The following is a 24156-nucleotide window of genomic DNA, read 5'->3' as shown; positions in this document are numbered from 1 at the left end:
AAGTGGTGAAGACTGGGATGAAAAAGTATAGAACTCAAAGCCAAAACAGGATGAGAAAAAAAAAGCAACTTGTACTTGACACCTCCCACTGATTTTTATTTTATTTTATTTTCCTGTTTTAAGCAGGTGTATTACTGTAGCTTTCATGAGTTGTAGTGGTGATCAACAAGTATATAGCTTGTTTGCAAGTTCATATGCAAACTTACGGCAAGAACAGCATGAGAAAAATATACTGTAGATTTCATGAGTTATGCTGCATGCTGTTACTTGTAAGATTCAGTATCATCTTTGAAGTACAGATTTGTGGAGTGCAGCAGTCTGAAAGTTTTGTTCATGTTGCCTACTGAGTGAATGAAAGAGAAATGAGGATTTGCTTCCTATTTATTTGATGTGGTAGTTTCTTATCCAATTTACTCTCTCTATGAATTGCAAGGGTGAAACAGAGTGTAGGACTTATCACAGGGTGGATATCTGTAGATTGCTGCAACTTGCATGAACTCTTCAACCCATATCTTCTTCTCCTATGTGAAAGATCTGTGTCTGGCCCACCAAGCACCCTTCCCACAAGTTGCATGATGAATCAGTCCCTTCCCCTCTATGTCACCATCGTTGAAAGGAGACCACAAAGAGAGACCAAACACCTATGTGTGGTTTCTAGCTAGTCTGTATGTCATCTTCCAAACAATGAATAGATGGCCAACTTTACCTCTTCCACTTGGCAAGATAATTATCAATCCAAATGGAGAATTAGAATATTAAGTAGCTGAATACAATCATTGCAGCAACAGTAATCTCATCCGATGTCGACATTTTTCGGCTTGTTTTTGGAGTATTTGGATGGCCATTGACCCTCTCTCTTGGTCAAGAAGAAATTGAAATCTGAAAGGCTTCACCCTGGAATTTTGATGGCACAAAATGCAGCCGAGAGATTCCACCAACCACAACCAGTACTTTAGTGATTATAGTGTAATCATGTGTCCATGCCTTGTCACTTTGTCCTTTAGTTCAAGCCTACAAAAAATTTCTTGAGAGAGAAAGATTATATAAAAAAATAAGTGGATGCGAAATGAATTCATGGTAATTGTGGGAACTAATTGATACAAGATAGAAAAATTCATGGAATTATTTGTGAAGGTGCATGTCCCTATCAAATGACAGAAGCTGAACACAGAAAGAGTTCTCAGACAACTTCAAGATCCAAATAATGATGAAAGCAAGGCAGGCTTGTCTGCAACTTGTTTTGCAATTGGATTTCAGGATCAGCAAACCAGTTTGAGCAATCAAGACAGCTCAACAACCTAAGCCTGAATGAATTTAGATCAGGTGACGGATCTGTAGACTTTTTCTGGATCAATCATACTGAAGAGATCAAACAGAAAAATTCACACAACTAAAGTGGTCTTGATAATATGAATCATTAAAATAAGTTGAACTTTCTTGCATATCTCTTACTACATATCATCACTGACATATGTGCTACATCTCAAGTTCAACTAATGCATTCATCATGGAATCTGAAGTCAAATATCCTGTTCATGTGGCATGACAAAGCAAGTTTTGGAGCAACTCCAGTTAATTTTGTCTATAAATCATCTTCAGGTTGGTCTGATGTAATCAAAATAAGCCCCATGCATAGATGTCTGAAATAATCTATTTGGAGGCTGAGACACACATGATGGTGGTTGTTTGTCCTCAATCAATCTGCCTAGATCTTAAACAATGATGTGTGGTTCCACTACTGAGTTAAATAAAATAGCTAGAGCTCTCAATCTCTCTCTTATCTTAATGAACTATAATTGAAGCACCATCAAAAAGTTGATTGTCATCAAATGCTGCGGAAACACCAACCTAAAGTTGAACATGACACCTCCTCTGAGGAGATCAAAGAAGTGCCATCCAGCAATGAGTTACAAAGTAGAATCATACTGCAGTTTTATGTGCCCAAGCACTTATTTCAGTTCATGGTGGAACTTTATATTGATCTTGAAATAATCAAGTCCATGAGCATTAAGAATAAGTTTTCTTAACTTGAAATTATCCAAATTTCTCTATTATGTTCTTGAAGTGTCTGATGGTGTTCCTGAACAAATTTGTAGATCATTTTAGTATGAACAAATTCAATGCAAAATAGTTATATCTACTTCGAGATTCCTGCAACACATTCCAATGGGAAATTTTTACTTTGGAAACTGCTACAGTTCCTGGAGACAACTATGGCCTCTGCCATGCAGATGTCTTGCAATTTATGCATTAATTCCCTCAATCTTATCTCATCATAGCACTAATAAGCAGCAATCAAATACCACAGTTAAAAATGTTTCCAATTACCTATATGTATATGTATATATATATATGTATATATATACATATATATGTGTATATATATACATATATATGTGTATATATATACATATATGTGTATATATATACATATTTATATACATATATATACATATATGTATATATATGTATATATATATATACATATACATATACATATACATATACATATACATATACATATATATATACATATATATATATATATACATATAAATATATACATATATATATATATATATATATATATATATATATATATTAATGAGAAGGAGATCTAATCTAGGGAATAACTAAGAGGGAGGACAAATAAAAAAAATGTAGACTGAATGAGCAATGTTCAGAAATAAAAATTGAGGTGCTTCCATCCAACAGAGGTCTCTCTCTTTCTCTATCACCATCAAGGAATCTGCACTTATGCCTTTAAGAAATGACATGATAATAGTCAAAATATTCCGTAGAGTAGTAAAGAGCGCAGATGATATATTCATTTGGCATCTGTCTTCATATATGTACAAAAATCTTAATGAATTGTGTGCATATAAATGTAGGGAGAAAGAGGTGTGTATGATATCCATGCATAATTCACACATATATATCATTAGTAGATGGAGTAGCATAATCTAATTATGCTTGAGTTCATATAAAGGATGATTCAGGATTAGCCAAAGAACAAATAAAAGGCTTCAAAATAGTTGAAGAGAACCTTCTTTCCATCACAATCATCTGCATAATTTACAAGATGAAAACACATAGAACTGAAAATATATCAAAAGTCTAAAGGAATGCTCTTTTTCTTCTCCATTATTATTTTTGGTAGGATCATAATGTTGTTGTCATACTAGTCAATCTTTGATGTGCAATGCATTGTGATGAACTTTTGTCTTTGGACCATCTAAGAAGAGATGTCTCTGAGCCACTAGAAATGGGGCAGATTCTGTCCTGTTTTCTGGGATTGCATGGTGGCCAGTGAGTGATTTCGGAGGTGATAACAACTTTAATGTCCCTGATCTTGACCTTTCGAAATAAAGGAACATCACATGATCATGGAAGGGAGAGACAACACCACATGATCCAAAGTCTAGTGAACATCACCTCCATGCTCTTGACCCTACACCTGCATGATCCTGTGACTCCTCTCCCTGATAGCCATAGATTGCCAAACACATGTAGCAAAAGTTGTCATCCATCCAAGAGTACAGCCAGCTTTGCCAAGGACAGGGTCATGCATACATGTTCCTAAATAAGGGACAGTAAGAGAAGAAGGGGTATTGATAGAGTTTCATTTGAGTAATTATCATGTCAATCTACCTCATCTCAGTAAGAGATGTTGTGGCCATCTCAAGTAGTATATAAAATCAATCTGATATGGGATATTTTAACCAAGCTATGATTCTCATTTGGTTGGAATTCATAAGCTCCCCAACATATTATATGCTCAGGCAGCAAGTATGGCAAAAATTTGGCTCACCCTGTTCAATATTAGGTTCTGATAGTAACAAGCAAAGAAGGCCTCCACCACAAGAAATTTATGGACAAAGCCTATGCATTATGTAGTCTTCTACTGGCACTTGTCCTCAGCAATGTCATGTCTCTCAGACTACAGAAGATTGTAAAAGAAGAGCAAAGATAAAGAAGGCACTCCTCCAATAGTGATATTACAACCTTTTACTCATAAATTTACAGATTCATCAGTCTTTTGTGTTAGCTTTTCTCTATTCTTTGACTCATTTTTGAACTAGTTAAAATGGCAAGTCTCTTTGTTACTTCAATAATTCATGTTGAGCATGGACCCATGGCTATTACTCTTGTCCTTCTATTCAACAAACCCTCAGCAATGCACAGTAACTTTGTGTGGAAAAACCAGTCGTTTGGTTGTTTTCATGATCACTTTGGTAGGAGGAAGCCATAAAGATCTTCCAGAACAAGATTGTGGCTCTGTCAATTTGTTGCAACATTTAGTGATTTCTTTGCTTCCTCTGTATGATCTGATGCACTTCATATCGGCATGAATTTTCTCTATAACAATTGACATGTTAGAAATTTAGAGATCAATCGAGATTTGGTCGATGTCACAGTACCACTACTGGAAGCTTGCTCGTTAGGAGCAGAGAGGACTCAAATGGAAGATGATGTTAGAACTGGGAGAGAAAAACTTGAACATCTTCTCCCCGTTTAAGTAGAATATGACATATTTATTATTGTTTTGATTTCATTAAATCTACTAACTTTTTTTTACCTATATGATCTGATCCAAACCTTTTCTTTGTGACTGAAATTTTAGTTGTTCTTTCAATCAGTTCCATTGTTTTTAGTTTTGATCCAAAGACGAGCACACAGCTGATGATTCCAACACCAGAAGATCCCATTGCCGAGCACGGCCATGACACAGGCATGTCGTTCTTGGCTTTATTCTCACTGCCATAGCATTCTTAGCATTCCTAGTTCTTGGCGAGGTACTCATCCAAGGCACTGAAGGTCTTGGTCGCCGTCTCCTTGACGAGGTCCGGGTCAGGGACCTCTGTGTTGGCCTTCTCGTACTCCATGCACCACTTCACCTGGCTGCCGTCGCCGTTGGGTTCCACCTTCAGGCTGGCCTTGAAGTTCTTGTAGTAGCTCACCAGCTCGCCGTCGATCAGGCTGTACGACACCTGCTTGCTTGCGTCGTCCACCTCCTCGATCTTCTCCTTGGCGAACGTCACCAGTGGAACTCCTGCACCCACCCAACAACTCTTTCACGGTGGATCACGACGAGGACAACCGACTGGGGTTGGGATTGGTGGGTGCTCACCCTGGGCGTATTTTAGCAGGCGGACGGTGCCGGCGCTGCGGCCATCGCCCTCGACGATCTCGATGCTCTGGTACTGCTCGGGGAAGACCTTGGGGAAGAGCTCGGTGGAGCCGCGGATGGCTTCCCAGAACCTGTCCGGCGAGGACTTCACCGCCACTAACACTTCAGCCGTGGAGGCCATGGATGATGATGCTAGGGGATGAAGCAGTAGAGGAGTGCAGATATAGTGGAAGCAGGGGGGAGTGTGAGCTCCGGTTGCTTGCACTGCTCATTGAAGAGGCTCATCAGCTGCCACCTACTTCACTTTGCTCTTGAATGCCCGGTCGGTGGATTTCTGTGAAGCATGAGATCTGGATCACAAACGTAGACTGCATTCATGGCTTCGGCTATTTATGAGCAGAGGAAGTTTGTTCAAGCAGCGACATCAGAAAAATATTCATCTGGAAGAAAAAGGATGAAAATAATCAGATGATAAAACATATATAAAGTTTTATCCATAATTTAACATCTTAGATTTTAAGTTGAATTAATTTCCAATTCAATGTATGTTATTCATGATTAGTTCTACTAATCAATCAATACTCAAAAAGTTATATATTTGTGAGATAAAAATTAATAGAAGATTAAGAATAGTTTTGTATTATTTATTGCTCACTGTATTATTATGTACTTCAATATAACTGTGTGTGTGTATCTGAATACTAAGCTCTATATATTCTTGTGGAATAATTGACTGGAAACAAAGCATAGAATGGGTTTTCTCCTTGAAAGCAACCACAGCTCAGTCCAAGTTTTAGCTGTTCTGCCTGAAGAAGGGCTGAGATGTGTTAATCCTGTTTTCTTTAATTAGGTTTTCTTTTACTGCAGTAGGTCATATCATTAACTGAGAACAGTTCTCAAGGAAGGCAACCCTTCCCCACTGTGATCAGTGACAGGATGTTATGACACATCAAAACAATGCATCACTAACCATACTATGCACTTTCAAATCCTTAATGCTCATCCATTTCAGAAGATGAATCAGGAGGAAGCTACAGAAGATAGAAAACTGTGAATGAAATCAATCCTGCTTCAAGCCAAGTTCTATCCTTGTTATGCAGCAGATTAAAGAATCAAATTGGAGTATAATGTTTACTTATCAGTTTCACAAAGAGTTACTGTCAGGAAGCAAAAGCCAAGTCAGATACAAGCACAGCTCACTGTGAAGCAGAAATTTCAATGATAAGAAGCATATATGAACTGATCTCATTTGCCATCTGACACAGCTGTTTTCTTTTCATACAAGAAGGTCTATTTTGTCATGTAGAGAAGCATAGTTTCATTTCCTATCTTACAATTTACACTCAATTATGGTGACTAGTTCTTACAACTTAGTTTGCACTTCTTCCTTGAAATCATTTTAATCTTATTCTCTGAAGGCACACATATATTTTGCTAGTATTGGAATTTGCTTATGAACTAGTGTGTTTTTCTATTTATATTAATCTTCTTTTCTCTTTTCTTCTTTATATATATCATCTTTGTTCATTGAAATATCTTTCAAATGACCCATGGTTGAAGCTACCATAATTATTCTATGACATAAGAAAGGCATGACTTTCATGATACCTTCACATGGGATGCCAGCTGGTTGTTCAAAGATCAGAAAACAACACATCTTTTCTGAGTGAAATCTGAAGCCCAACATCAATATGATTGCCAATAGAACTCCTAACACTATAAATCATACATAAAGAAATCCACTCCAATCTTTTTTCAACTTGAACAAATTCAAGTTTCAACAAAGAATTTGATCAAAAAGTACTGCCCCCAACATAAAAACTCAAAGTTCCACCAAGTATATTATTTGATGATCCATGGTGTGGACTTAAAGAGCTTCAAAAGAAACTTCTTGATGGGGCACCAACTGGCCTCCAATTTCCATTTACCAATCTAAACAAGGGAACACCAAGAACCAGTACTGGTCTTCATCTGATCTTTTTCCAAGCAGAGACATTCACATTTCTCTCATTGACAGCAACAACACAATCTTTTTGCACTCCAACTGTCCATAGTCTACCAGCTTTTGACCAAAGAAAAAGCATTAAATCTAAAATCTTCCCTGGTAAGATCTAAGCATATGTTATGTGTTCATGAATTCTCTCAGTATCCTCTTCTTTGATTCATAACAAGCAAGCTTTTAGTAACAAAACACACAAAAAATGGGTCTGTCTAAGCTGAATTCACCCCTTTGTATCATCTTCCACATTAACTTGCACAACTCTTTCAGTACTTCTGCTAACTTCTCATCGTTTAGCCTCAAACAAAAACAGATCAAGAAACAAACAAGAAGAAAGAATGATTCTGACTTGGAATGGAAGTGATGGGAAGTGCTTCATTTGCTCTCACCCTTCCATCTCCTCATCATCTCCAGTAGTATCTCATTCCATGAATCAATTGGGCCCGGCAAGCACCAGTGCACACAGTCATTCTGCATCCTCTCCTGCGCTCCATTGGCAAAAGGATTGGGATGCATGTATGGCCCCGGGTGGCCGTCCGGCCTCATCAGTGCCATCTTGGTCACGTCCAACGCCTCAAACCTCAGCCCCTTTCCTCCTCCCCTCTCCGCCGCCGCGGCCACTTCCTCCACCTCTATCTTCCTCATCTCGGCGTCCATGTACTCCATCTCCTTCTCCCCTTCCTTGTATGGCTCTTTCTTCGGGCACGCCCCGGCCTTGTCCCATTCCCCGTCGAAGTGCGCCGGGGAGAAGGTCGTCAGCACCACGAGCTTCTCGGAAGTGCCTGGTGACGAATCGTGTCTTCTGCTGACCTCCCTGAGAGTGGTGTTGAGTGCCTTGCGGAACACATCGAAGAAGCCGATCTCGGTGTAGTTGAACTCCGGGCAGTGGTGGCAGCCGAGAACGACCCCGTTCTCGTGGTAGAATGCCGGGTGGAGGTACCAGTGCCCCACCGAGAAGACCACCACGTCCATCCCATCCAACTCCGAAGCCCACCGCTCGTTGACGGATTCCAGGTACAGATTGTTGTGGTACTGCCCCGTCGCCTCCGACTTCTCCAATCCCTTCACCAGGAAGGGCGACCAGAGGACGGACACGGTCGCGTTGCGGCCGCGGAAGACCCACCGCCGGAACTTATTGTCCTCGCCATCGCGGTAGACCAGCTCGGGCTCCTCCGCGGTGGCGAGGAGGCAGAGGAGGGACTCCAGCTGGTTCCGGGCCATGGAATCGCCAATGAAGGCCAGGTGCCTGTTCTCGATCAGCCGCAGGAACGCGGCTGGGTCGAAGGCTGGGACCGCGCACTGCTTCGGCTGCCACCGCCAGTGGAGGTAGCCGGTGTCGGGCCGGCCATGCGCCATGCAGTTCTGCCCTTCTTTGATGGTCTTGCAGCCGGTGCCACTGTAACGAGGCTCGCCGGAGTGTCGAACCCACTGGCCATCGGAGTAGTTGCACCGGGGCCTGCTCGGCCGCTTCTTCAGCTCAGCTACTCCTGCTGCAGAATCGCAAAAACCACACACAAACAGATCAGTGTCATGACATCTGCCCACGATAGAAAGAAGAGTGAAGCTGGTATACCTTGGGAGGAGGGGGAGGAGGAGGAGGAGGAGGAGGTGAAAGTGGTGGTGGTGGTGGTGGAAGAGGCGGAGGAGGAGGAGGGCGAGAGAGTGGCGTTTGGTTGGGGAGGGGGAGAAAAGAGAGGGAAGAGGTACAAGTGGAGAAGAGCCAAGGGGATGATGGTGTAGAGAGCCCAAATGATGAGCTTCTTGAGGAGGAGATGATGGGTTTTGGGGGTGTTGTGATGGTGGTAGAGGTGTGTGCCCATTCCTGTGTTGGGGTTGTGGTGGATGATGGGGAGGAGATTAAGGGAAGCTTGGGGAGGTGGAGAAGAAAGAGGAGAAGGTGACAAATGCCAGTGCAGAGGCGACATGATTGGGTCAATAGCACTACTAAATAATAATGTCCCATGTGTTGGGGCCCATGTCCTGTCTTTCCCTTGTTTTACTTTTATTTTTGCATATTACTCTCTCCATTTTTTTTCCATTTTATTTTTCATAAATTTATTTTATTTCCTGCTGAAGACATCACTCGCACTAATAATAATTATTTTCAATTTATCAAAAACTTCTAGTGAGAGATATCACCTAATTTGTTATATATATATATATATATATAATGGCAATTGAAATTTTTGTTCCCAATCAACACGTGTCTGCCCAAATTGCTTTCCCATTCCACCGACAGAAGCTTCGGCCAATTGGGTGGCACGTCGAGTGCGGAATTCGGTGTCATTAGATTGACCAGAATCTACCACGATGTGCCACGACTGGTAGTAATGGCATTCCATGACTCATTAATATCTATAATATAGGTAAGAGTAATGAGTGTAGTATTTGTAGATATACAGTAAAATTATATATTTAAAAAAATAATATATATATATATATATATATATATATATATATATATATATATAACACATGTAGATTCAGATATGAAACTTATCACTCGTGAAACATTATAATATCTCGACATAAAATCGTACGTTATTTGATATTAGAAGCGTGAATAATAAATATACAAGAAAATGCTTTGGCATCTCATAAATCTCCCATCCAAAACTAAACTGGAATCTCGGATGAAACATTAGTACTTGGGCACCATATGGGCCTATTTTGGGTGGCCCAATGGGCTTTATATGTCTCACTCAAATCAGGCACAAGAAATGGATCATAATTTAGATCTGTGATCTAATTCTAAACCACTGGTTTAAGAAGCATCATAATGGCATTATTCTAATGATATAATTTTATTATATATAGTATGGCATTATATGATACTAAATTGGCATATTGTTAATGCATGATATTATAATAAAATTATGTGATATTATGTTATATGGCTTACTAAAAATAATGTGCATCAATGGTGAGGTAATTGTTTCTTCATGAGCAATGAAATAATGTTTACCTTTTTCTATAAGAAGACCACAAAAAAAAAAATCTAATTTGAAATTTTCTTTCACAGTTGTAATGAATACATCTTCTTTATTATATAAATAAACATATTTGAAGACACTGTAACGAAATTTTTTAATCGTTTTTTAATGTCATCAGACCATTGTGTATACAGAATATAGTGTAATAAATAAAAAATATAAAAATATTTCCTATACAGTATTTTTATGTTATTATTACAGTGTTTTAGAAATACGAATGAAAACACTATAGCGAAATCTTTTTAATCGCTGTTTTCGAATCCATGGTATATATATATATATATATATTATAATGAATGGAAGAATTACGAAAATACTATAAGTGTCACGACCCGAGCCTGATGGGCTAACTAGTCTAGCCACTTCGTTTGGTCTAAACTACTGATCAAAATATTTCTCTCATCATGTCCAAATGCTAGGTCGGTTCTGATACCAAATGTCACACGATCCGAGTTTAATAAGTTAATTAGCCTATCAACTTCGTTTGGTCTAAACTCCTGACTAAAATACGCTGAATGTGATATTAATATACTCATCAGACCCTTATAAGCTAATCGTAATCTTACCTACTTTCAACGTGGTACTAATCAGGGATGTTATAATAAGCACTTTATAGAAACATCGTAACTAAATCTTTTAATCACTTTTTTGATCTATTATGCAAATAATGTAGTGTCATGAATGAAAGAATTACAAAAATATTTCTTATACAATGTTTTTATGTTATCTTTATAGTATTTTAGAAACTCAGAAAAAGAAAACACTATGAACACTTCATAAAAACATTGTAACCATATACTTTAATCACATATTTATAATTCATGATGCAAATGATATTTTAGTATAATTGTGTTTATGGTATGCACTATAATGAATGAAAGAATTTTAAAAATGTACCATGTATAGTGTTTTGATGTTACCTTTACAGAGTTTTATAAATTCGAATAAAGATAGTGTAAACACTGAATCAAAACACTATAAAGATATGCTTTAGAAACTTTTTTGGAATCCATGATCCAAATGTCCCCAACTAATTCTATTACTTGTTTTTCTTTGTGTATTTTGTCTCTATATGTGTTTATGGGGATGATGCTCTTCTGAATTATGTATTCTCCATTTAATGGTTAATTCTCTATTCTCTCTATTTAAGTGTCCAAGCGGACACAAGTCTTGAAATATAATAATATCACTCTTATTGGGGATAAAAATAATCAAGTACTAGCTTAACCATTGATCTATGATAAACATTAGTCTTGAATGATATATGTTTCTCAAATGAAAATAAAGATAGTGATGATATTACCGAAACTAAATTGATCAACGAACATGTGTATATATACATATGTATATATATATACATATGTATATATATATATATATATATATGGTTATGAATTTGTTGATGAGTTTATATATACATAGGACCGTATTGGAGAGCCAAATATGATAGAGATAGTTAGTATTAGCCTTCGAGACATATGAAGATGATGATTTGATATTAAAATTTTTTGGTTCCATATGTGGAAGATGAGGATTTTATACCCAAAAATTTATTTTTTAAAAAAATAAATAAAAGATCCATAATATTTCCATAAATGTTATTTTTGTTATTTGTAAGAATTATATGATTTAAGATAAATGTTTTTATTTTTATTTTTAGGTTTTAGAAGAATTCAAACAAATTGTCAATGAGTATGCAATAGAAAGAAACTTTGATGTGAAGCGTGTTATGATGTTAAGTAAGAAGATTATAACTTAGTGTGTAGATAAAGATGATATGTCCTCGTGGGGTTGAAGGTTATCGAATTATAAAGTTTTATAATAAACACCAATGCAATATACGTAGATTGAATAGAGACTATCATGAGTATTCTAGCTAGATTGAATTACGATTATAATTTTTTTAACTTATCCACATGATTAAGAAAATCAATTTTAATCTTTTTTAATCATACTATACAAATACAAAAGTTAATAATTTAAATAGAATAACGCATTATTTATGATAATTTGATTTATGTTAAGGAAGAAAAAAAAAATCATCTATGATTACACACATTCTCTAGCTTTTTTTAATATGATCTCACAAGCATTTTGTACTCTCACACTTAAGTTTTAATATATTTTTTAATTTTAAAAAAATAGACTTTACATAGATAGAGCTCATCGCATAAGTATATTTATATTAAACACCATAACAAATAGAGACAGATAGATATCACACTCAAACTTATACTATGCTCTAATATCATATAAAATTTTGATTATATAATTATCAATCCCAAAAGCAATGGACCGAATATTTTCTTAAACTAAGAAAAATGCTCCATTCTTTTAAACAAAAGCCATTCATTCATTCAACTTTGAGCCAAATCTGCCCACAAAAATGTATCTATTATAAAAAGGTTAGCATCCTCAGTCCCCTAAGACTTGATCTGCCTAATCTACCAAAATGAGTAATAATAAAATTGTCTGAAGCTTTTGATCTTTGATTCTATGGGACTCTGCTTGTTCCACTTGACCAGTTCATAATAATTGGATTGTGCTTTGCAATCTGATCCCCTGAATTGGATCTTATGCCTCCCACTTCCCCAAACTTGCACAATCAACTCAAATGAAAATTAGAGTCTTCTTCTTCCTACTACAAATTAGAGCCCTCTTCTTGAAATGGGTAGGAGCAAAAGACACTTTGATTTTTATGATGACCTCAAAGACACTCTCCTTGAGCATTCAATGGATTTCACACTTTGACCTCTATTCCAACTTCATAGGGCTTCATCTCTAAGTCAACTAATAAGTTAGTTGACTTGAGTTTCTGTATAAGTAAAAGCTGCCTATTCTCTATAAATTAAATTTGAAAAAAACACTTGAATTTGGACATTGACTCCTTCAAGTCTCTGCTCACCATAAATAGTGTATATTAACACATCACTTATCCCTACTTTTTGGATGAGCGTTAGATAAATTAGAGGGTTATTTGGTGGCTCAAGATTATGTTCAGAATTAAAATTTTCTTTCAAAAATTATGTTAGAATAAACTGTCTACTTGTAACTATACATCTATTATCTCTTTTTTAGATTCTCACATGCATATAATGATGCATAATGATGAAATTGTGTAATAAAAATATTAAACATTTTGAAACCATATTTTAGTATCATGCATATTGATCATGCTTAATAAATTTTGAAATTATTCATGATGAATCTTGCGATTTATGGATTATTGATTTTTACCATAATGAAAGTATCTTACTGATCTTTGTTGTAATAAATCTTACTCTTTCGATTTTAAACATGATACATGTTTTTATTTGACATAAGTGAAACAAAATTATATGTTTGAAACAATCGAAAAGAGGAAAACATTCTTGAAAATTATTTTGCTCAATCTTATTGATTTTGATGAATCCATTTGTATCATCTTTGTGAATCTCTTGGATTTTGATAATGATTTTGATGATTTAAATTTGAATAATTTTTTATCGAAATCACGATCTTGATCTCTTAAAATTTATAATATGAAATCCTTTATGAATCAAGATTGTTTTCTATTTAAAAGGAGATTTGTCGAAATGTTTCATAGTCTTTTAGTATTTATGATCTTAATAATTATGTTTTGAAACTTTATGTAAACCAAGAATGTTCATCATAATATCAATGTCTTTTTTGTTCATTTTTTAGGATTCTATTCAGGAAAATTTTAGGCTTCCATTTCGATTGTTTTCAAGTAGGTACGAAGGAGATTGACTAGCATATATAGTTCTTTCTCAGTATTATAGCTACCTCCTTCTAGTATCGTTAAACTAATAGTAATGATGATAAGCATCGCAACTTTAAGGGTTTTAATAGCTGCTAATGATTTTATTTATATATATCCCCAAGCTCTGAGGGAATGGTGGGAGAATTGAGGGGTCTTTGGCTCATTTCAGTAGATGATAGTCTTCCTCTTTTATGTTTCCTGCTGCTGCTGCTGCTGATCGATCAGCTCTTCAATTTGTATCACAGACTTTACAATATAATTTCCTTTTTCTAAGAATGAATCCTAATGTTATCCAACAAGTTAGATGGGACGCTTCTTTGATACGAGTGCTTCTCGATTGCAATACTACTTTCTAACGATACAAATGTGTCGATTTTGTTTCAAATCGTTCCCAGCTTGCTCCCCTTTCATTGCTCTCATGGTATGCGTTTGCGTGGTGCAAAGAGGAGATCTGCAACTCCACAGAAGAAGCTCTCAGAAGACACCATCCTATGGTCTCGTGGAAGCTGAAGCGATGAGCAAAACTTGCAAGCAAAACCAAACATCCACAGCGTTTTATGTTCGGTTTCTCCTTTCGTCATGGTGATGGCACGATCGAAGCAACAGGATAAAAATGCCGAGACGGAGGCAATCAATGTGATGAAGGCAACAACAATAAGACCTCACGAAGAAGAGAAAGATGATGATGAGGTTGAAGAAAATGAGGAAAAAATAATGAGACCTCGTGATGGGTCCGTCAAAGAAAGTCACGATGGAATGAAAACGATAAAACTACATGATAAGATTTCACAAAGGAAAACTAAGCAACAGAGTCAAAAGACTAAATGTGACTAGGCAAGCAAAGATGGAACGAAGATGATGTAAAAGTAATAACATTGTCCATACGGAGGAAGAGATAGATAGATAGACAGTCAAAAGATATTTATGATTGATGCAATGTCGGAATCCAAAGCCCCATTTCCATGCCGCTGATGGCACCATTGTCGTCACCGCTGCCCCACCCGTGCATCCAACGTGTTGCAGAAGGCAGAAGGCAACGGTAGCCTCGAGACGCGTGCAGGTCGTCCAACACCGCCATGTGACGGTGGCGCGGCAAGTAAGATCTGGATCTCGCACAAACGTCAGGTCATGTGGCTGATGCCGAGAAGCCGACATACGTCTGCATGTGAGCCCATCACCCCCTCAAGAAACAAATCCACCATCAGCCTTGGTTGGATCGGCCCCATCGTCGCGTCACCGGCTTCCACCACATGTGATGGGAAAGAAGGTCGTGTTGCGTGGTGGACCAATCTCTCTCTATCTCGCCCTTTCTTTTGTCTTTATGGCTGGAGGATGTCAGAAGGCGAAGGACATGAAGGGGACAGGAGGGAATAAATGAAGTAGTGAAGCAGACACAAGTATCGCATCACGGGCATCATCATGTCCTTCGTCTTTGTCATGCCTTCGTCGACACATTTTTGTGCGCACCAAGTGGTCTGCCCCGGGGGCCCGGCGATGGGACTCGCCTTTCGACGGTGACTCAGATGATGCCCGTGGCCGTGGGGGTGTAGTGCTTTCTGTCCGTGGTTGATGATTTCTATGCTCATCCTTGTAGATTTCGCTGCCACTTTCTTTGCCTTCCACGTGCTCGACGAAAAGACGGACAGTGTCGATGCAGTCTGTCTCGTATTCAATGTAGCTCCCGACAGTAGATGGCCAAAAGACAAGGAATTAAGATTACAGCAATTGCGTCAGATAAACCTAAGTGTTTTGATTGCTGAGAGAGAGAGAGAGAAAGACAGAGAGAGAGAGGTAAGACTCGGAATCAACACAAACAGGGGTGCCGCATGAACAAACATGCAGCTCACATAAATGATCCAACAGTTACCAGAACAGACACCATCAACCTTCTCATGCACCAACTAAATGAAACAAGAAGCTTAACGAGTACTAAAGATTATGGAAGTCACTGACCCATGCACTAAAATGCTCGACTCGAAAGGGAGAAAGAATGACTAATGCAACTCAGGCAGTTGCTGGCTGCCAATTGATCCACTAAGTTTCGAGTGACAAAACTTGACAACAGAATCGTATGATAGCATTAATTCAATAAAGTGATACTGAAGTGCTCAGATGGCATACTATTCAACTCATATAGCAGAAATTGTCAACTCCATGAAGCAGCAAAGGCAGGCAGCATAGTAAGCTGCAGTAGCCACCAATCATGAACATATAAACATCCTTTGAAAGAAGAAAGCACCTGATTGCAGTGGCTCCAATGGATAAAAGACTCGACAAAAGTAATGTCGTCGTCCTGCAAGGGGTTTCCCCAGAAAACACGCTGGAACATGCTAAAGCAACGTAAGACAAAGTGCTGAACTAATGAAAATTTGTTTCAACGAGTGTCCACATTTACAGGAAATACAGCAAGTTTCAGAATCCTCTGAAAGATTTCCACATATTCCTCAAGAAACATCAGGACACATGCGGCTTTAAGTGCATAACTTAGTGCAAACCAATACAAGGAATTCCACATATGTGTGTGCCTGCAAAACAAGGATAAATCATTTATTATAGTCTAGAATAGACCACTCATGAACACAAATCACACCATATACAACAAGAACATAAGACAGCTTACTGTATTTGGATACTGCTACTGATTTGCTGCTTCTAAAATCTCTTCACTGCCATGAGATTTGCTCGTAAGCAGATCTATCTGCATCCCAACCTCCCTCAGGTTCCTTCCTCTTCAGACCCCCTCCTGCCACCGCATACATTCTTACCTGTTCCTCCATGAAAGCCTGGGAGTTTGAAACTAGTTGTCTCGATGGCAAGGGCAATCTGTCATCCTTTCCTTCTGCATTTCCTGGACCTGCATTAAGATCAAGTGCTGATGTAATCCATTTCCTGCTGTTGTCGGATCCACCACTGGCACTACCCTCAGGAGGGCCTATCGCATAAGGCCTCGGATAATTGGATAAAATGCCACCAGCAGGTCCAACAAGTGGCGAAGGAATGGCAGGGAAACCTGAACCAGCTCCAGACGAAGAATCAACAAAGGTTGCCGATCCACCTGAAAACGAAGTTGATGCAAGCGGAAAATTGGACCCGAATGTGAACCCAGCATAAGGAAATGCCGTAGCAGGAGCAAATGCCATGGCTGGAGATGATGAAAGCCCAGGGCCCCGGTAAACATCTCCCCCATAGGGACCACTAGCTGTAACTGGCCCCAAAATTCTTTGGCCTCCCGCAGCTGCAACAATTGGGTAAGGGTGCTCTCCTCTGTTGGTCAAGAAGGATGGTATAGCAACAGCAGGATAAGAACCACCAGGAGGAAACCACGATGATACACTTCCCAATTCAGGAGGATTCATTCTGACACCAGCAACTGCGGGTAAGAATGGCACACTACCAGTGCTTTTTGTATTTTGGTTCCTCGTTACAGGTTCAGCACAAACTTCATCGAGGCCCGGTCCATTATTTAGATCAAAGTCCCTTAACATATTGGCCTCCCTATTAGGAAATTCTGTTGATGCTTGTCCTACGGCAAAAAGTGGAACCTCCATCCTATGGGAGGTGCTCACTAAGAACTGGCCACTTTCCATACCTTCATCGACCCTATTTAGATCAAGATCAAGTCCCCCAGAAATTCGTCCAGGTGCATCAAGATTGCCCACTGTCCCCAGCTCAGAGCCCATGGACTTAGCAGAGCTCTGAGTGGCCATGTCTTCAAGAGCTCTCTCATCAGGTTCATTCAGATCAATATCGAGAGGAGGACGACACTGCTTTCCTGCAGAATCAGATGGTAGCAACACTCCAGAAGTATTGAGTGGCACCTCCAGAACTTTACGTGGTTCTGCTGGCCGGAAAGCACTAGTGGCGGCCGAGCCTTTCCATCCAGGCTCATCCTTGCTCTTTAATAAGTTTTCAGGTGGAACAAAAGGTCCTTTCGCTGGTGCAGCTACTGTAATTGGAGCAGGCAACCCGGTCAACATGGAATTTGAGAACAGAGACAGGCTGGGCAAATGACCTATAGAGGAACACACGGTTGAAATAGAGACAGAAGTCTCAACTTGGGTTCCATCATCTCCGGTGATGCCTTCATTCAAATCAAAGTCAAGCTTACTAGCAACATCTGGCACAGCTTTAACAGCCAATGAAGAGGCCTCCAGGGATGATGCAAGATCCTCCTTCACATCAGCAAAAGCCACCGAGAACCTAGAACCAGCAGGTTTTGATTGGTTGTCCATCTCTTGGGCTGTACAACTTGAGGGTGGTTCTTGACTGGCTGATCCCACAGTTAAACTTTCAAGAGACTCCTTTATTTTCAAATCTTCAGCTGCACAAGCAGTACTGCAGGAGGTGGTTGCTAGTCTAACTGATTCATCAAGTTTAGACAGGTTGAGGCTGTCACATTCATGTATATCATTCGACTCAAAGTGATTGACCCCCAGGTTATCAGGCTTGCAAGTCTTTGACCCATCAGCATTTTCTGGATATGCAACATCAGGAACACCAGATGAAATAGCATCATTATCACTTCTCTCCACAATCACAGGCATCTGAGGTTGTTGCTGGCAAGATTGGGGTGCAACCTCAGGCACTACTTTTGCTGTAAGGCCTGATTGACATTCCTCAATGACCAGTTTTTCTATCTTGATACCTGAAGCAGCAATGTCATGATCACATCCATCTTTGTTAGCAACCTCAAAGGTACATATACTGTCATCTCCAATCTTCTGACGAGCACATTCCCTAGGTTTGCTTTCATCTGCCATTGAGCTTCTTTCTTTAAGCTTGCAATCAGTAGAATTGTCCAAACCTGTTATATGCTTTTCCTCGAGTGGAGGGACTCCATCATTATCCCACTTCCCCAATCCAGCTGACTTGGACACCAAAAAATTTCCATCTCTTTCTTCCTCGAGTTTCGGCTTAGGTATGGGACAAGAGTCTTTAGTTTTGTGAGAACTCAAACCAGAAGCAGATTGTTCAGCCTCCTCACCTGTCAATTTATTATCCTGCAAGGAGACATCATTTCCACTATTTCCCAAAAAGTTGGTCCCATCCTGACATGGAACATCCCCAGTTGAAATAGAATTGACACTCTTCCCTTTCTTAATGGAGTCGGCATCTGCGGCTTCATCTAATTCAATATGACTCTGGGCCAAATCATCAGCACTTGATAACCTTGACTTGGCCTCTGTAGATGGGTCTTCGGACCCAGGTGATGCCCCAGCTGAGCCAGTGGGAGAAATTAAGTCAGACTTGGAGATTTCTCCAGTTGCCACACTAGCAAGCAGATTCATCCCAACATCATCTTCAACAGCTGAAGGATCACTAGCTTCAGAGTATTTGACGCAACTTTCAATCAAGGCAATTATAGAACTTAAAGAACTTCTTGTCCTGGTTTCAGTCGAGGAAACACCCTTTTCATTTCCAGAAGATGAACATGCAGCTCCTGGAGCCTCAGTATCCTTTCCAGTTTCCCCAACACTCCTGATGTGTTCTTCATCAGCTGCTGGTGATCTAACACCTCCAGCTCCAACTGGCAATTCTTTTACATCATTGCTCAGCCATGACTCTGTATTAGCATCCATGACAATGTTAGATTGATAAGCATCAACCCTTGGCTTCACTCTACGATCACCGTGCTCATGTTTGTCCGAGAACCCAGGAGAGGATGCTCTGCTACCGGAAATTGATGGATCATCAAATGAACCTCCACTTGCACTTCGTGCAGGGCTTCGAGCAGGGTTAGGAAGCCGGACGATAAGCCTGTGGTTATTTCCATGATCTACAGCAGGCATATCAATTGGTTTTTCACATGTCAGTCCTGATTGTGATGATTTTTCCAATGTTGCAACCCGGTTGAGAGAACCAGATTTACTTGGATGAGTTTCCTTCTGAACTCCAGAAATACTAGTTACAGTAACCCCGTTGCTAGATCTTCGATGACGGGATGAAGCACCAGCGGCCTTAGTAGCATTAATTGACCCAGCACTTGAACTCCTCGTGTCTTCCTTCCATGAGGAACCCACTGTTTTTGCATGATCACTAGAACAAGATTGGCTATTGTTCTGAGAATGACTGGAACTACTGCTCTTCTCCTCTTTGACTGCTGTTGGTGTCATCTCTGTACCCCCACTGTGATGAGCTGCTTTGCAAAGTGAATCCTTTGAGCCAGTTGCAATAGATGTTGCTTTCGAAGACCCTTGTGTTGCTGAAGGTGACTTCACAATAGGATCTGAATGTCCAGGCTTACTAGACTTACATGTAGTATGAGTTACAGGGCTCTTAGAAACCACATCAGTTGGTCCAGATCGTCTGTTTCCAACATGAGAAACATCAGAAGAACCTGACTTAACTTGCCAAACAGGTTGGCCTAATCCAACAGATTTGGCATCATTGATCTTTGTTATTTCAGCATTAACTCGTTTCTTCCAGGTGTCAATAAGACTCCTAGCCTTCTTCTGGATTTCAGGATTTTTATGGCTCCGCAAGTGATTCACAGATTTACCAATATTACAAGCCTGCAGAGCATTAAGGTTGACAGGCAATTTAGCCAGTGCACGAAGAAGAGCCAAGAGAAGCTCCTCAACAGCTTTATCACTTTCTTTATGACTAGTACCATCACCAGCCTTAGACTTGTGCACCTGCTGGAGCCAATCATTCAAGACGGGCACACCCTTAAGCTGCACAAACCTGCCAAGGCAATCATAACGATCAGTGGCTGCAATCACATTTGCAACCAATATCCGACCAGAAACATCTATTTTATTCTCGGGTCTATCATGCTGCAATAAGCTCACCAATTTCTCAACCCCTTCGGTGCTTATAAGTCCACCTTTTTCTGTTATTTTGACTAATTCTGCCTTCATCATGTTATCAGATTTACATGAATCACCATCATCTGGTTTAGAAGACCGCTCTCTCTTGATATGCTCTGTGCCCTGATCACTCCTGTCTCGCTTCTTCAACTTCGATTGAAACGGGAGAGAAGGGCCAGTATTATGATCACTCTCTGAACTAGATTTTAACTGTTGTGTGCTTGATGGACCATTAAGTGGTTTAGGTGAACGTCCACCGGACTGAACTGCTGCGTGCATTTCTAATTGAGTTCTGTCCAAAAGCTGATCTACTTCCTCTTGTCGTTCCTGAGAAGAAAAAAGTGAACAATAAGGCACCTAATCTAAAATAACACCAGAGGAAAAAAAGTTCTGATCCTTAGTAGAGATATTAAAAGCATGCAAAACTCACATTGATATAGTCTTGATCAGTCAACCACCACAAGCACTTGTTAGTAATGTCATATACTCGTCTGCATATAAATGATGATACCCCTGCTGGAAGCTCGACACCCTTACGTAAAAACACTACTTTACAAGGATGAAGCAATGAAGCTGCAGTTATCACGTCCTTGTGGAAGGAGTAAAAAACTTCGTTTGGAGCAGCTTCAAGCAATACACCTTTGGCAAGCTTAATGTCAGCAGGTCGGTAAAGCCAATTAACACATAACCGAAGGTGATCCTCCTTGCCTTCTGTAAACCAGCGAATTATTCCAATGAAAGGAGGTGCATTGCCGGCCTGGAAAAGAGCACAATCACCGACTCGAATTTTACGCCCATCCTGCAAAATATAGAATATTAACAGGCTGTTGCAAAGAAAAAAGAGAACCATATTAACATGGGTTCCACAGCACGAAAGCATAGACTAATAGTGCAACAAAACTACAAAAGAACTACCCCAAACAAAAGAATGGATAGTGTCTGCCACATTTTGCAACGAAAGAGTACACTCACAGTAAAACAGAACTCAAAAGAACTACCCCAAACAAAAGTATAGACAGTGTCTGATGCATTTTTGCAACTGCCATGACTATGACAACAACAAGAATGACGTTTTCATTCACCTTCTCAAAAGCATCTAACAATATGGTAAAACATTATAGTTGTGTGCAACCTTCAGCTATTAACAAAATTTGATATTAACTTAATGTGAATCATAGAGCATTTCTTGCAAAAAAATATAGACATGTTGAAGTGTGATATATTGAAGACAGGTTAACGCATACTTCTTTAGAAGCCACATTTCAAACATGACCGAACATACATACAAAACTGTGAATAAAGCAAATATGCCTTTTCATGCCGCAAAGGTCAAACTCTACTAACTCTTAACACAGTCCCATTCCAAAGCAGCAAAGGTTACAACTACTTTTATAAAAAAAAACACTGACCAAAAAGACAGAGATGCATGACCATAAATCTTGAGATTCTGAACAAAGAAAAACTGACAGCAGCAGAACTAAAAGTACAGCAAGAATTGCCACCGATGCTAAGAAAGAAAATGTTAGCAGACAAATATCAGATGCAGGACTAAAGGATTATATTGATAAGCAGGATTAATAATATTTTTTAATTACAATCTATAGATTTAGAGAAGGAACTCCGGACAAATATAACTCCTGTATATTTCACTGAATCAGGATAAGCTAAAATTACAACAGACCTCCAGTGTTTCACATGAATCTAGTATTATAACAGTCCCATAAAAACAATTATAGAAAACCAATTGAGCCCAATCAAAAACTGGATCTCTAATTGATAGACCAGAAAGAGTTATAAGACCTTAAATTTGAGCCATGAGCTGTCCATCAGTGGAGACACCTTCATAACTGAAATAGCATAGGATCCATAGGAAACCAATTTCCACATGATTGAAACAATGAAAGAAATGTGGTCAAGGACCAATCTGTTTCATGTAACTCAAAAAATAGCTAAAAATATTCTATCCTCCTGGTATCCACATAAGGCTCGACTATCTCGACAGGAAATTTTGGTTAATAAGTATCAAAACAATAACCGCAAACACCAAGAACTATCTATATCACCAGGAAGGAATCATCGGGCTTAACAAAACCATATTTCAAAACCATTTCCAACACGAAAATACCAGATGTTCACCTCAAAGTTATGTATCAAGTTCCAAAAGAAGCCACCTACATAACATGCTTATTACGATCCACCATCTGTGTCTGAGAGTTCATCCTTGACCAGGAATAGGATCCTTCAGGTCGACAGCAACAAACACTAAAAACTTCCTTCAAAAAATAATGCCCGCTTAAATTATAACTCTCTAGGAAGAAATACGTTAAATCTATCAAAAGCCCCATCTTGTCTATTTCACAAGGAAAAGGCCAAAAAAAAGCAGAGGAGCACAAATTAATTAAAAGAATAACGTCCAAGGCTGCAAATCTAAACAACGTAATGAATAATCAAGAAAAACGAGTAAAGTATCAACAAAGCCACCATAAGAACTATAAAATTGGCAAAAAACTAACGAAATTTACCGTAAGTCCAAAAAAAAAAAAAGAATTAAACAACTAAATTATTTTGACCAATGGGAGTCAAAATTTCCCCCTATTTCACGCACAAAGACGGATGAAACACACGAAAGGAGACACCTTTAGGAACGAATCGCTAGAGGACCGAGAGGAATCCGACTCCGAGGAGGGGTTCTCCGGAAAAGCTAGAGAAGGTGGAGGAGCTGATGACGACGATGACGCTGATGCTGCTGTACCGGGCGCAGGTACCGGCCACATGTGCCGCCGCCGTTTCCTCTCCTCACCCTCCCGCCCATGCATAGCCTTTCATCGTCCCCTCTCCGATCCCTCCGCCGACGCCACCAACCATCAATTCCTCTCCACTCTACCCGTCTATAATTCCACCGAATCAAACCCTAGAACAAGTAACACGCCACCGCCACACCCGCCTTCAGATCCACCGTCTGCAAGCCCCTCCACGGCGGTTTCCCGCAACAAACGAACGCGCGAAGAAAGACCCTAACTATGCCGGATCGAGCTCGACGCTGAAGGAGAGATCGGGAGGTGGACCGATCAATCTGGTAGGAAGACAACGTGACGCAGGGACTGGTGGATCGAGGGTATTTGTGGAGCGATTTGGGTCGCGGGTTTCGCGATCTGATGAAAGAGAAAGAAAGGAAGAAGTGGATGCGATCCGTGGGGGATCGTGAGAAGGGGATGAAGAAAAAGAGGGGGCGTGAGGGAGACGAGGGGAACGCGGCGCAGTTAACTTGGATGCCGGAGAGGGCGGCGCTAACGTGCGCCAGCGGTCGGATGCGGTCGTTTGACTTGTGGTCGGCGCTAACGTGCGCGTCCAACCATCATGTCACGGTGCGATGCGCACGAGACTTACCCCCCGCTTTCCTCGGTACGCTGTGGTGCCATCGGGTCGGATCCAAATAGGATCCGTATCCAATGGACCTAATT

General features: G+C 39.7%; 3 protein-coding genes across 4 annotated transcripts; all 3 read right to left on the bottom strand.

The window, feature by feature from the left end:
- Positions 1 to 4684: 4684 nt before the first annotated feature.
- LOC135607199 (MLP-like protein 423) lies at positions 4685 to 5350 on the bottom strand. The gene is made up of 2 exons (XM_065098817.1): positions 5132 to 5350; positions 4685 to 5053 (listed from the first exon to the last, which is right to left on the bottom strand). The coding sequence occupies exons 1-2, from the start codon at positions 5310 to 5312 to the stop codon at positions 4782 to 4784; spliced, it is 453 nt and encodes a 150-aa protein (XP_064954889.1). The 5' UTR covers positions 5313 to 5350; the 3' UTR covers positions 4685 to 4781.
- A 1993-nt stretch (positions 5351 to 7343) lies between these two features.
- On the bottom strand, positions 7344 to 9036 carry LOC135607198 (xyloglucan O-acetyltransferase 1-like). The gene is made up of 2 exons (XM_065098816.1): positions 8704 to 9036; positions 7344 to 8620 (listed from the first exon to the last, which is right to left on the bottom strand). The coding sequence occupies exons 1-2, from the start codon at positions 8948 to 8950 to the stop codon at positions 7506 to 7508; spliced, it is 1362 nt and encodes a 453-aa protein (XP_064954888.1). The 5' UTR covers positions 8951 to 9036; the 3' UTR covers positions 7344 to 7505.
- A 7191-nt stretch (positions 9037 to 16227) lies between these two features.
- Positions 16228 to 23926, bottom strand: LOC135607197 (uncharacterized). Of its 2 annotated transcripts, none has more exons than XM_065098814.1 (4): positions 23332 to 23926; positions 21126 to 21494; positions 16507 to 21022; positions 16228 to 16411 (listed from the first exon to the last, which is right to left on the bottom strand). In XM_065098814.1, exons 1-3 carry the CDS (start codon positions 23509 to 23511, stop codon positions 16550 to 16552), a joined length of 5022 nt encoding a protein of 1673 aa, XP_064954886.1. In that variant the 5' UTR covers positions 23512 to 23926; the 3' UTR covers positions 16228 to 16411; positions 16507 to 16549. The 2 variants fall into 2 exon arrangements, with proteins under 2 accessions (XP_064954886.1, XP_064954887.1); XM_065098815.1 differs by lacking the exon at positions 23332 to 23926 and adding an exon at positions 22496 to 22825.
- Positions 23927 to 24156: the final 230 nt, after the last annotated feature.

The sequence above is a fragment of the Musa acuminata genome, chromosome BXJ2-3 (genome assembly GCF_036884655.1).
Source record: "Musa acuminata AAA Group cultivar baxijiao chromosome BXJ2-3, Cavendish_Baxijiao_AAA, whole genome shotgun sequence".
In the NCBI taxonomy this organism is placed as follows: domain Eukaryota; kingdom Viridiplantae; phylum Streptophyta; class Magnoliopsida; order Zingiberales; family Musaceae; genus Musa; species Musa acuminata.
The sequence above is the reverse complement of the archived record's forward strand: the minus strand, read 5'-3'. Positions and strand labels throughout refer to the sequence as shown.